General features: G+C 38.0%; 1 protein-coding gene across 3 annotated transcripts in view; it reads right to left on the bottom strand.

Moving 5' to 3' along the window:
* Nucleotides 1–9246: 9246 nt before the first annotated feature.
* Nucleotides 9247–14978, bottom strand: part of STXBP4 (syntaxin binding protein 4) — a 258348-nt gene continuing 252616 nt past the window's right edge. For all 3 annotated transcript variants that reach the window (XM_058283937.2, XM_058283935.2, XM_058283936.2), the window contains one exon: nt 9247–14334. In XM_058283937.2, the coding sequence (XP_058139920.1) occupies nt 14327–14334 (8 nt within the window). In that variant the 3' untranslated portion in view covers nt 9247–14326. The remainder of the gene's footprint in view (nt 14335–14978) is intronic.

Genomic DNA, 14978 nt, shown 5'->3' on the forward strand with positions numbered 1-14978 from the left:
AAAGGAGCCAGTCTCAGAAGGCTGTATATTATAGGATTCTATACAAAACTACAGTTATGGAGAATGGATCAGTGACTGCCAGGTGTTGAATGAAGGGTAGGGCGTGTCTATAAAAGAATAGCTGGAGGGTGCTTTTCCGGTGATGCAATTGTTCTGCATCCCAGTTACATGTATCTGTACAAGTTAAAAATTTTAGAGCCCCTACAAAAAAAGGCCATTTTTTCTGTATAATTAAAAAAAAAATCAATAAACCGTAACCATGGTAACCCAGCAGCCCCTTCCTTCCCCACCTCCCCCCAAAAAACAAACCACATCTGCTGACACTTGTTTTTGCTCTGTGGTCTGGGAATTTCCAGTCCTAGGTAAATATATCAAACGTGATCAGAAACAGTCCCCTTTTCTTTCTTTGTGCTCTGGCAACTTCTCAACACCATTCTAAGAGTTGAAAGAGTCCTGGGCAGGAAACTTAACCAAGTCTTCCCCTCCTTGTAAAAGGAGGGGGTTGGCCTAGACAGGGTCTACAGTACTTCAGAGTGGGTAACTGGGCACAGCTCAGTCCTTGCTGTGCATGCAGGGTGACCAACCATCCCGGCTTGCCCAGGACTAAAGTGGTTCCTGGGACTTGGGACTGCCAGTTTTAAAAACCTGAGAGTCCTGAGCAAATTGGGACAAGGGGATCACTCTAATGTGATTTGGAGAAGTCACAACTTATCTGAGCCTCAGTGTTCTCATCTACTAAATAAAATAGTGCTTGCCCCAAATACTTCACCAGATTACTATGAGATGCAACATTAAATGATAAATTTGATGTACATGTGAGATGGAGGAATTATAACTAACACTGAAAACAAAAATCAAAACCAAAAACCATCTAAAATAGGTTGGATTTAAGGGCAGCCTTACAATGTACAAAAGAGGAAGTGTTATCCAAAGAAATCTTGCAGTTGGTTGGGGGGAGGAGGGATGGTGCATGTGTGTGTCTGATTGCAAACTTTGCTGAGGTTGTCAGTTTCAATTATGAGACCATAAAAATATAGACATCTACAAATTTAGCTTTTGTTTTTGGCAACATGTAACCTGGGAAGTTTTTGGTTACCTGGTTCCTAGCACAGGGTAGGGCAGTGATTCTCAATCTTGTCTATATGTTGGAATCACCTGGGGCTCTTAAAAACGTAGGTACCTGGGTTCTACTCCCAAATTCAGATTTAACGGGTCTGGGGTTTGGCTGGGCTTTTTGAGTTTAAAAACAACAACAACAACAACAATAACAACAATCCTCTCCTCAGGTGATTTTAATATGCAGCCAAGGGAGTCTGCATATTAAACTGTGCCATAACTATGCCATTTGGCATTACCCAAATGGTCCAGCACCCTAGAGGTGGTGCCACTTGGAATTTTGTTCTGACTACTAATCTGAAATCTGGAGAGCTTAGTCCACAAGCAAATAGTCTTAGGTATGCCTCTAAGAGAACTGACTTCTGATCTCAATAGGACAAGAACCCATGTCCCCAAAGATTAACCAGCAGTGATACCAGTTCACCCAGGGTGGTTAACAGTATGATTACTACTGTTTCTATTATTTGAGGGGGTCAGTTCAGGGTTGAGAAGTCTCAATTTCCACACAGATGGCACCATGTATCTTATTCAGATGGACTCCAAAGCACCATGATGGGATGTGGTCAAAGGAGGCCTGGTCCAGGCTACACTCCACTGGGGAATCCCTCCTCAGTCAGCACAGGAAATTCACACCAGGAGGCACTAAGCAGCTGTTGAACAATAATCTTGGCTGAGTGTTACAAGAGATGGGATTAGAACAATTCTATTTAGGTAAACAAGAATTTTTAAAAAAGTAGTTAGCAAGTTCCCCAATCAATAGAAACAAGACTCACTATTGGTCAGGGATCCTTTAAAAGGATCCTTTCACTTGAAAGATGGTTGGACTAGTGGGACTTTGAGTTCATTTTGACTCTAAGATTTTGTGCTTCCTGGGAAGATGTTACTTCAGAGGCACACAGTGTTTTTTGGGGTAGAGCACTGTACCATAGGCACTGGGTACAAAGGAAGAATACCTTATACCTGAATCTAGGTACAAAGAGTTAATGTGGGAAGCCTAGTGATGCATCACTTCTTTGCTAGAATTCTTTGTTAGCTCTACTGCACAAGTGTTTTCAATGGAGAGAAAATTGGTCCAGGATCTTTGACAATAGCAAGACAGAGGTGGCAAACTTGGGTATCCTGCAGGACTGCTCACCAAACGTAATGCTCAGAGATATTTAAATTGACATCTGTAACAGCAGCAAAGTCCTGTCTTTACGATCAAACCTGGCCACCCCCAGGGAATGAAAGAGGAAATCTCACATTTTTGACAACTTCAGTGTTTCTAGCATGGAAAAAAATCCTGAATAAGCAGCATATGCAGAGAATATGACAATACAAGTGGCAAATACATACTAAACGCAAATCTTTTTTGTGTGTGTATGGTTGTTTCTACAATAATACATTTAATTATTTTTAAAATATATTTTTAATTTATTTTTAAAAGATACATAGATCACACAAAATGTTACTTTAAAAAATATAGGAAGTTCCCATATACTCCACTCTCCATACCCCCTACTTTTCCCACATCAACAACTTCTTTCATTAGTGTGGTACATTCATAATACATTTAATTATTGAGGACATCAGTCAGACCTCATTCTTGGCCGTAACCTCATTCTTGGTCTGGCCCTATAACTACAGATTCTCACAGGATGGTATGTAGAGTTCTATAGTAAAATTCTCCTAGAAAACATAAGGAGAAAGAAAGAATATAATCAAATCAGGAATGTTTTAGTCCATACATACATAAAATGACATTTTTTTCTTGTAAAGCACATGCTTATTGTAGGAATTTGGAAAATGTAGAAAAACATTAATGACATTCTATTTAATATGTCATCTAATATTTTCTTCTGTTCTTCTTCCAGGGTGTTTATATAAACACTATTGGTATCATACTATATACAGACTTCTGTTTTTCTTTTATTTCCCCTTAACAATATACTGCAACCCTTTCCCTGTGTCATTAAATATTATTAAACATTTTCCATCATATTAGATACCATATTTTACCTAGACAGCCCCTTGGTTTAAGCAGATAGGTTTTTTTTTTTTTTTTAAGATTTATTTTATTTCTCCCCCCTTTCCCCCTGTTGTCTCCTCTCTGTGTCCATTCACTGTGTTCTTGTGTCCACCTGCATTGTTGTCATGCAGTACTGGGAAATTGTGTTGCTTTTTGTTGTTGTTGTTGTTGCATCATCTTGCTGTATGAGCTCTCCATGTGTATGGTGCCACTCCTGGGCAGGCTGCACTTTTTTCACGTGGGATGGCCCTCCTTGCGGGGCATGCTCCTTGTTTGTGGGGCACCCCTATGTGGGGACACCCCTGCATGGCACGGCAATCCTTGTGTGTGGCAGCACTGCGCATGGGTCAGCTCACCACACAAGTCAGGAGGCCCTGGATATCAAACCATGGACCCTCCATATGGTAGGTGGACACTCTATCAGTTGAGCCACAACTGCTTCCCCAGACAGGTTTTTATTTCTATTTTAAGTAATCTTCCAACAAACCTTTGCACACAACTCTTCATATAAAGTTGTGATCATTTCTGAAGTAGAATTTCTGGGTCAAAAAACTTCAACATTTTTAAGGTTCTTGATAGATATTCCAAGACTGCTTTCCATTAAGTTTTTAGTGATTTATAGAAGCCCTAAGAACACTTGAAAATATCCCTGTCATGTATCCTTGCTAACATAGGGAATTGTGCTTTAAAAATTTTTCTTTTGATCATGTCTTTAGTAATCAACCAGTAATTCTAAGGAAGCCTCTTATAGGAGTGGAAGTCTGTTTTTGGCAGGACAAAGCTCAGGAATAGTTTATTGAGAGAGTGTGTATTGTCCCCAGCCTTAAAGATTCCCTTCACAGAATAAATAATCCAGAGTTATCTGCCCTAGATGGTTTAGACACTCAGTGACCTTAATGTGGGGGGATGAACCATGTGATAAGGTCTAAGTATTTTGCCAGGATTTTAAGGGATAGCTTTTAAAATAATTTTGACTGAATTAAACAATTTTTCAGTAAGGCCATTCTGTTGGCATTTGTATTTAAGGCATTTTGTCATAACTTTAAATATGCTAAAGGGTGAGCCAGGAACAGAGACTTGACCCTGGATGGCATATTTCTTCTATGCTTAGACATACATTTTCACATGCTAACAACTTTGCAATTGGGGTGTGAATCAGACAATGGCAGTGCTCTGGATCTCTTCTCCACTCTTATGCTCATTAGCTCCTCGGCTTTCACTGCCAGCAGCCAACACCTACATTTCTGTGGGAGGCTGCAGGAATCTGCTTTGCCTGGCATGGAGAGCTGGGCAGGCCACATCCCCCATGCTTAGCTGCTGACTGATGTGCAGGGGTGTACGTGCTCTGCCTCCTTGACCTCTGACTTGGGTCCTCTGTGGTGGAACCTCCACTCTCTCCAGAACTTCCCTGTGGGACTAAGCCAAAGTTACTCCCAGTGGGCTTTGCTTGACGTCACACCCTTGTGAGATCCCCCTACCCCCTTTTCTTTGGTCTAATTTCCCTACTTCCCTATAACCCCCAACATCCCCTTGGGCCACTTCCTAATTCAAGTCCTCATCTCAGGGAAACCCAATATTTATATTAGAGGGTGTGGCTTACAATCAGTTAGTGTCTTTAAGTTGCTGTTGACCAGGTAACCAAAATGATATCATTTGTGTTTGCCTGTGCAGGTGTGAACTTGATGGGTTTTCTGTGGTGTGATTGGGCTATAATTCCTTGACTTTTCAGTCAATAGATCATTTAAGACTATTTGAGGGAGGCATATAATCTGATTGGTGTCTAAAAGTCTTCCATTGAGTCCTTTCGAAAAGATCAGAAAAGTACCAGCATCAAAGTTGCAGAATGGACGTCAAAGACTTGAGGGGAAAAAAAAAGTCCAGAGATAGCAGTGAAGCACTTTTAAGAAGTGCTTCATCTTGATGGCAGAGAGGATGTCATGAAAAATGTGACAACTCTGATTCAAGAAAGAGAAAAGTTGGATTCTGAATGTACAGAAGTTTTAGGAAGATCACAATCAATTTACTTGTATTTCTTTTTTTTTGCTTTAAAATTTTTTTATTAGAGAAGTTGTAGAGTTATAAAAAATTAATGCATAAAAAATATAACCCCACCTATTATTAACACCTTGTATTAGTGTGTACACCTGTTACAACTGATGAAAGAATATTATAATTTTACTATTAACTACTACTGGTTTACATTAGAGTTCACTGCTAGTGATGTACAGTTTAATGATTTAAATTTTTTTTTGTTCTAGTAACATATATACTGCCTAAAATTTCCCCTTTTAACCACGTTCAAATATATAATTCAGTGCTGTAAATTACATTCACAATGTTGTGCTACCATTGCCACATAAGATACATGATAAAAATCCATATTGAAAGCTCTTTTGGATTTAAAGGGCTATATAATACAAATTCTAAGTGATAAGTACTATTTCACATTTTAACTGTCTTTTTTCATTTTTAGTGACACGAAAAAAATAGTCTTAAATTTGGTGAAAAAATAATAAAGGCTATGGCACTTAGAGACGGAAGGAATATAATCAATGAACAATCTCAGCAAAACTGGGAAAACTGAAGTAATTTAGACCGATCACCTTCTATGATACTTAGTGGGAGCTCTATGGGTGAGTGAGGAACCACTAGAGTTTGATCACATTCTTGAAATTTCATAAACTTTCACCTATTAAATATTTCTTATTCCTCTAAAGTGTGAATATGTGGGTGTTTGTGTACATTCACCATACATACATGCATATATATGTATGTATACATACACATATATACACACATGCAGACTTTCCTTATATTGATTAATTTTACCACTGAGAAGTAATCATGCATTTAATATGGTGCTAGCTGTTAATTTTTTCTGTGGTAATCACAAAATTATATATGACTCACATCATCACCACAGAAAAATAAAAAGCTGGCACCAGATTAAATGCATGCATTATATCCCCAAATGGTAAAACTTCACATATAAGGAAAATCTGAAGGAAAGAGGACCTGTTTGTAAACATCTTTTTATATTCCATTTCAGAGAAATAATTGACCTGAACTGTCTGTATACCAAGGCACCTATATGTCCACCCAATTTATTGTTTTCCTGTTTTCCCATCCCTTATTTTGCTAATGAAAGATTAATTTCCCCATTGTGAAAAAGAACAGTCAAGCAATTCCAATGGGCTAAGTTATAGATGGGATAATTTCTGTAATTTCAGAGCGTTGTGGCAATACACAGCTCCCTTATGCCAAATCAATTCTTCAGCAACATGATTAATTAACCTATAAAAAAAGATGTTTGAATGCTGTTGTCTTGAAATGCACTGACCTTGTACTTTGCTTTTAGGCTTTATCTACCCTTTCATGCCAAAATTATTCTGGTGTCTTTCTTCAAAACCTTGGGCAAATCCATGATGTCTGAGTATGTGCTTTATAATCCTCCTACAACAACCATACTGTGAATGTTATGTCTGAACTTTCTTCAGCAAAATCTGTTATATTGTTCTAATATTAGTTTAACTAGTTAGTGTAGACATCTTAGTTAAATTCTCATCTTATTTTCTTTTTCATTCAACTTGTTTTTCCCTACTAAAAGGAAACAACAAAAAGGGGCTTTAAAAACGTCAGATTGTTTATTCAGTGAACATTTATTGAATACTATCGTGCAATGTCTTGTGCCAAAGATAAAAAATAATATATGGATTCTTACTTAAGGGCTCAAAATCTAGTAGGAGATACATATACCTCTGTTTCCTACCCTAATTAATTGCAAATATAATGTGTGATAGAGCCATTAATAAGAGGTATGTACTGATAGTGGGCTGGGGTAGGATTTTAGTCCTCCCAGTTTGCTTTTTCATCCTTTAGGGTTTTAGATAAGAATAACCTAAAACAGCAATAAAAAATGAGAAGCAATTGACTATAGGTCCAGCTCTGTCTTCCCATTCCCTTCCCACCTGATTTACTTACCCAGTTGCTGATGTTGAGGAGTGGAACAGCCACAGTGAGAAAGACTAGTTGGTTGTGACCAGAGTTCCAATTTTTGGTTACCACATGGAGAAAGGAAGCACAAAAAGAGAGGATAGGGCCTGCGTTCAAACCTTTAAAACTTTAAACTAGGTAACAATGACTGTGTTAGCATAGGTGAGCAGCACCTCTTGGGATTGAAGTTCTCCCTCCATTGCTCCTGAGGGGCTGGACATATATGTAAACACGCAGGGGTGGCATCTAGAGAGTGCTAGTGCTGGTCATGGGGAAAGGGGACGTGCCAAGGAACCCTTCACAGAGGAGGGAAAGCCAGAGTGGAGCTTTGGGTGGATGAATGAGAAGGAATCTGATGTAGGAATGAGGCAGGAGAGCCATTCTAGGCAGAGGGAACCGTACATTTGAGTGACTGCTGGGATGAGTAATGAGGCTGGAGAGAAAGGGACCAGACAGTGCAAGATGCTAGGGAATAACTGAAGAGCAGCAAGAGGGCAACAGAATCAAATCTGTGCTTTAGAAAGATAATTCTGACAGAACTAGGGTAGACAGACTGGAGGCAAAAGCAGAGGAAGGTGTATTGCCTAGATTGTAATCATCTAGGTCAGAAATGAAAGACCTGGGGGGGAAAAACACAAGGCAATGTTTGCATGGAACAGAGAAAAGAAAACATATTTTTAAAATGTTCTAGAAATAGTCTGTGCCTTGTTCTTTACCATAAACTTCCTGATTAGGTTAAGTTGGCTCTTTTCCTGGTGAAAAGCTGGAGAGAGGCCCAAAGTGTTACTCTAATGGAGTTGCTATCTCTAAAGTAGAAGAAAACATTAGGAGCAGGGTATAAGTGATCCTGACCAACATGATCATCAACTTGCAGTTCCCTCCTTTCTTTGGGGTCACTGCTAAACTCTGGGTGGCTTAGGTAGAGCCAAGGCTTTCTGCGATTGTGTGGTCTGATGTCATTGTCCAAACTGGGTTCCTTTGAGAAGCCATGTAGATTGTTGCAGAAATGATCCTCATTTAGATCTCCCTGATACTCCTTTGATCCTATTGGGTTTGTAGAAATCAATCAGGTCTTCCAATGTGGACCACTTTGGTCTGGTGGAAGTTCACTCAAGTTGTTCAAGGCCCCATTTGTCTATGTACACCATGCAGTCATTTCCATCCTGTGGAACAGCGAGGAATGAGTCTCTTCTGCTCTCAAAGCCAGTGTAAGTAATTGTGGTTCTGCTGCTCCCAGGAAATTTGCCCATGAGGTGGAGCCCAGGCCTGTTTCTCTTATCCCTATCAGCATCTTTGTTCAGTTTTCTCTGTACAGCTAGGAGAATTATTTCCTAGACAGGGAGTAGGAAAGCCTTGCTTTTCTTCATCATCATGTGTTCTCAAATCTTTGATCTAAATCATGAATCCTTTCTAGTCCCCTAAGGAGCTAGAGTTTTGAAACTCAAAAGTGAAATACAGGTGTGCGTTTTGAAATCACACCTCTTTCTTGAGGCAATGAACAGTAAATGGCCTAGTAGTTTAAAAATAGGATAGAGAAGGGGGAGAAGAATAAATGTAAGGCATTGATTAATTTCAAGATATTACTATGTCTTTTGCATAGAATACAAATTCCATGGGGCCAGGAGTATGTCTGTTTTTTACTGTATCACTAGTACCTAGGAAAATGTCTGCTACCTAGTAGTATTCAGTAAGTGTCTAAGTGAATGAATGAATATAAGAGCATGAGAGCATAACTGGGAACTAAATCTTCACTATAGGCAACACATTATGCATTCCATTTGAACATCTACTGTGCTGACAGACACTGTGGTGGACCTTGAGGATATAGTAGTGAAAAAGACAATGTCCTTGCCCTCATGGAGCTTTTTCTCATTACTCCTATTATTAAAGAAGATAAACAAATAAGCAAGATCATAACAAATGGATAAGTAATCGTAAAAGGAATATACAGGGTGAAATGACAGAAAAATTTGTTAATGGTGGGATAGGGTGGAGGGAAGGAACTATTGATTTGATTGCCCTTTCTCTCAGATCACTCCTACCCCAATGAGACAATACAAATCAAAGCTAAAAGAAAAAAATGAACAAATGTAGTATTAGTTTAAATGTAAAAAGTCACATGAAGAAAGTAAATACAGAATTGCATTTAATATTTAAAAAATCATCATGCAAGCACAATGATATTACATATGGATATTATGATTGAAACATCTGGGGTATTATATTTCTAAAGTTAAACTCCACAGGTATATTCAGTTTAAAGTTCTTTTCATCTTCTTGAAAGTTACACACAATATAATGTGTAAGTTGTTTTAATGCTAGTTCAGTTCTTCTGTTCTATATATTGTAAAAATGTCAAGTTTATTGACCTAGAAAAAGCTACAATTTAGCAGAGAAAATGGGACATTTACCCTTAGAAAAAGGATATTTTCTAATCTTGCAAATATTTTATGAAAGTATCATTTGACTATATTTTTTGACAACCAGTTTTGCATTTATTATTGAGAAGTCTTTCCTACAGTATGTTCCTTTTTTTGTTTCTAGTTAGCATTATTTTTGTTATTACAATTTTGGAATTATTCAAATTTAAGAGACCTCTCTTTAGGGGTTTCTAATAAGCAAACTTCTAACTTCTCACCCCACTAAGGAAAAATACATTTTTTTTTAAAACAGGAAAGATTTTGTAAATTGACTACATTAGACAATGAACTCCTTGATTTGGGAATTTTTACTATTCTGCGTGGTAACTCCAAAAGTTTGTACTTGCTAGCATTTAGTAGGTGCTCAGAAAATGTTCAGAGTTTAATTGGTTTAGGTAGAGGCAGATGATGATTACCTTTTGTTACTCAGAATGGGGAAACTGAGGCCCAAAGAACTTGTGGGTATGTTTGTATTGTGCTTTGAATTTTATCAAGGGCACTAAGCTAGCTCATTTCGAAGTCGGTCTTTACAACCATTACATAGAAAAGGTTAATATTTTTAAGTAAAAAGATAGGAGAAATTAGTTACAGTTAGATTCTCATAGATATAGTGAGTTAGATGCTGCTGCTAATGGAAACATAAAATCTGGTAATTAAAAAATCCAGGTTCCAGGACAATGATGGAAGATCATTCTTCTGGGTTACAAAACTTAGGAAAGCTACTGAAAATCTTTGGATTAAAAAGAAGTTCTATAATACAGAGAAAAAAAGCTTTATATTATTGGTAGTAGTATAGATTGGTTCTGTCTTTATGGAGAATTTATAAATATCTACCAAAATTAAAATGAACATACCTTTGACCTAGCAATTTAGTTTTATGAATGTATTCACACTAGAGAGATAGTCATACAAGAGTATACAGAAATGAGGGAAGAGATTTAATAAATATAAGAATGTTCACTGTGACATTGCAATGACAGGAAATGGAAAATAGTCTAAATGTTCATCAATAGACAGCTGGTTATACAAGTTATGGGTTATCTGGGTAATACTTTTATGCAGACATTTGAAAAATAACATGTATAGGCAGGAAAAGATGATTGCAGTACATTAAGTCAAACAAGCTGCTAAACATTATGATCTCCTTTGAATAAACATATTATTAATGATGACATAGTGTTAATGATGACAACCTTTGGAAAGTTAGATTGGCCTTTTTTTTTTTAGTCTAGTCAATTCCATACTACTTGATTTTTTAAAATGAAAAATTCTTTCTAAAATTGAAAAATTAAACAAAAACCTGTTTAATTCTGGGCACCTGAGAAACTTTTTTTTTTGTTTAATCAAAAGTAAGCAGAACTTGAGGAAATGATTAGCACAGTGCTCGGAACATTGTTGGTGCTCAATAAATATTTTCTGAGGGAAGGATGAGTAAGGATTCTCTAGTCCTGGTTCTTTGGCAGAGTTAGATGAAGGTGCATAAGAGCACTTGGATTTCCTAGCCCTAAAATCCGTGTCAGTGGAGAAGAGTTTATGATGTGCACGTGAATAGGATGGATTTACATCAAGGGAAAGACTGGCTACAGAAAAGATGACTCACCAAAACATAATTTGGGGGTTCTATTTGAATTGGAAAAAGATTCTTCATGAGTCCCCTCAATGTCTCCTTAGCATCTCTTAGGCATTTACTGTTGGTTTAGAAATCAAAGAAGCATAGAGGAGAGACTCTCAGAGAGTGATCTCGCCACTTCAGACCCCAAGCCTCGCCAGTGACACTCCCACAGTGAAGCATCCAGATCAACAAACACCTCACGGAAAAGGGCTTTCACTTTGTCATGGGGCATCCTTTTCTGATGAGCTCTAACTACCAGAAAGTTCCTTACCGCACTGAACAGGAGTCTTCCTTTTTTTCAAATTGTCCCACAGAGTCTAGCTCAGTCCCCGAGGTCACACACATATCTAAGCAGCACTGCACAGTGGTTTGGAGCACAGGCTCTAGAATCACAGAGACCTGTCTTTGAACCCCAGCTTTTAAACTTTGGTGCTATGTGACCCTTGGGCAAAGATTATCAACTTTCTAAACCTAAGTTCTTATTTAATTAAATGGGAATCAATATACTTCATACAAAAAATAATGAAATAATATATGCAAAGTGCCTATCAGAAGGTATGGTACAAAATGCTTAGTAAATGATGCCATAATTTTTATGGGCCTTTGCCATTAGCTATTTGACAGAAGCAGGGAGGAAAGTGGCACAAAACATCAAAGCTAAAATATGAGGCACCTCTGTCAGTGAAATGCATATCCCAGGACCTTGATCTCAAGTTATTCTAGCATCTCCTCCGTGTTTTCCTCAGTTTGAAACAAATGAGAAAAACACTCCAAAGAGAGGGAGGGAAACTTCATACTATTAATTTGGCGACAACAACAAGGCTGTATTTTCACAATTCTAGATACTAACTTATAAAAGTAACTTCAGGTGTTTGAGAATCACACTCACCTCTGACGGACATAAAGAAATAGTTCCCTCAGGGGTTTCTCTCAAAACTTGTCTCCCTGAAACCTCCCGAATATTCAAATAGCTGTCAGGAAAAATAGATGTCTTCTCCAGCCATTCTGAAACTTTTCTTAGGGCTAATGACTACCTATCAGCCTGGAGTGACTTTCTATTATTATGTGAGATATGAATTATAAATCCTATATATACTCAGGAATGTTAATAAATTGGTATGGGTGAGCACAATGTATACATATATTTGCCATATATGTCTATATTATATGCAATTCAGTAGTTTGGGAGCCACAGAATCTAAGTCTGATCTTGACCAGGCTGCTAACTCACTGTGTGACCCTGCAGTCGTTTCCCTCTTAGGATCACAGTTAACTCATGTATAAAATGGTTCCAAATCATAGTTTTTATACACGTTATAAGGAGCTCTAAGATTTGCTCAGTAGTGTTGGGGGCTGCTTTCCTTGGGCTCTAGGCCTCCATCTTGTTTCAAGCAGAATGGCAATAATTTAAAAAAAAAAACAATTATATATTGGGATTCTGCAAAAGAATTCATTGAAAATGAGTTTGTTTTTTTTTTCATAAAAAAATTTGAACACCACTGAATCAGATGATCCTCATGGTTCTTCCTGGAACCTTATGGTTCTGTGTTCTTTTTTCATGCTTGCATTTCAGACAGGGAAGGACAGGGTCGAGAGGGGAGAAGTCAGGGTGACAAAGGGTAACTTACCTGTGTTATGGGCCATGGTTTGGGAACAGGGTATTCTGATTAATTAATGATTCTTACATATTTCCTGTTAAGTATGTTACCTAACAATGTAACAACATTGGATAAGAATAAGTCCTTTCCTGTTCAGTTGGTACCCAATGCCCAGGATATTTAAAATGACTTCTTTCCCAATCCACCCCCCATTTATCATACCCAGATTTGTTATTAAACTGAGGAAGATCTTTAGAACTCCAAGTCAAAGGCTCATTCATCCTGGAAACAGTTCAACAGCCACTCTTACAAAAATAAGACCGAAAGTAACATCAGCTTGGAGAGTGGTATAAGCAAAAAACAAGATTAGTTTTGAGTTGGCAGCAGAGGAGTTCAGGGAGGGCCCTACTGTTATCACAGGAGTATCCGGATGGATGCTCCTCTTCCCATTAGCTCCTCTAGAATGTACTCCCTGGCCAGGGCAATCTAAGCAGGGCAAATCAGTGGTGTGAGCCTGTCCTTTTACTTTAGGAGACTGTGAGCTGCTGGAAGAAACCTGTTGAAATAAAATCACAAAGCTTGCCTGATGTGTGTTTGGGGTTGAAGAGGATGGAATAAAGAAGTGGGGAGGGCTTATAGGAGAACTAGAGTGGGGTTATGTTTGCATCTCTTATGGCCACTGGAGTGCACATCTGTGGAGCCAGCTGTGTCAACAGAACCACAGTGCCCTGCGTGTTGGGCTGTGACCTTCATCTGCAGAAACAACAAGATATGGTGGAAAGGGGACTGGACTTGGAATCAAAAGACCAAGGTGTGAGTCCCAACCCTGGGACAGGGTGCTCCATCTATCTTTCCACCACTACTTCCCTAACTGAAAAACAAGAATAAAAATACCCAATTGCTCTGCCTCACAGGAGTGTTGTATGGCTTAAATAAAACAAGGTCTGTAAAAGCATTTTGTAAATTAGAAATTAGAGTTCAACTGCAATAGCCTGTAAAATAGTTGTCGAAGTATAATCTTGAAGAAACCCCCCAAAGCTTGCTGATGTCACTTTCCTAAGATATAAATGAAAAAACTTAGTGAATTGTCAAATAAAATGAAGTGCTTCCCTATGTTCACATACTCTTCCAGTAGAAAACAATTTAAAAGCCATCATATCTGATACTTTATAAACTACATATAAAATTATAAAGATCTAATTAGATATGAAAAATTACAGATAAAATCTATATGAATTTAAAAAATGACTATTCTTCAAGAACAATTGTAGTGACAATTGATTTTGTAAATGTACAGTTACATTGAAAAGCTTTACAAAAAGAGCCTAAATCCAGAGCATCTATTTTACAGTTTCGACAAGTAATATGTGCTTTACTCCTATTTTGGGCTGTTGCTTTTAGAGTTGGGTGTTATGTGTATCTGTTCAAGTCATCCATGTAGAAGACCAGGGAGCTCATTTTCCTACAGAATACCATCAACTCTTCTGATCAGGAAGTTCTCTGGAGAAATCTTCATTCTCCTCCGAGTAAGACAGGTTTAGTGCACTCATCACAGGATGGATCCAGGATGTAGTCTGTGTTACATGACTTGAGAAAAATAAGGAATGCAATTAGATTCTGTGAGGTTCTCCATCTACCCATCCATGCAAGCAAGAACTGGTCCTAGTGACACTGCTTTTATTCTACTGCAGTCGCTTTTGATAGGAAACAGTTGGAATTGGATCCAACAAAGTTTTAAAAGTCCTTGGACATGTTTTAAGGTTCAGTGAAAAACATTTCTTTCTTTATTCTTTGGTAAAAAAGGAATGAAGGAGATTGCATTATCTTTGACTCCTCAATTCCTTGCCTGAGAGCCAGGCAGTCATCAAGTTCTGTGATTGTCCTGTGGAATATTTCTGGAATCTGTTTTCTACTTTCCTTTTCCAATGCTATAACTGGAATTACTGAAATAGCTTGTCCCCCTGCCACTATTCTAGCTCTTTTCTAACTCATTCTCCACTCTAGCCAAGAGATCTTTCTAATAAAAAAATTGTACACTATCACTCACCTGCTAAAAATTCATTGCTAACCAATAACTTCTGGACCAGATATATATTCTATAGCTACAACAGTACTTTCTGCTCTACAGTAGCCTTCCCTCCCATCTTGTTTTACCTACTTTACTCATATTCATGCTTCTAAAAACTAAATTCCCCTGAAGATCCTTCCCATCTGTGCCCATGCTCTTATCT

Source organism: Dasypus novemcinctus, chromosome 21 (genome assembly GCF_030445035.2).
Source record: "Dasypus novemcinctus isolate mDasNov1 chromosome 21, mDasNov1.1.hap2, whole genome shotgun sequence".
NCBI classification, from domain to species: domain Eukaryota; kingdom Metazoa; phylum Chordata; class Mammalia; order Cingulata; family Dasypodidae; genus Dasypus; species Dasypus novemcinctus.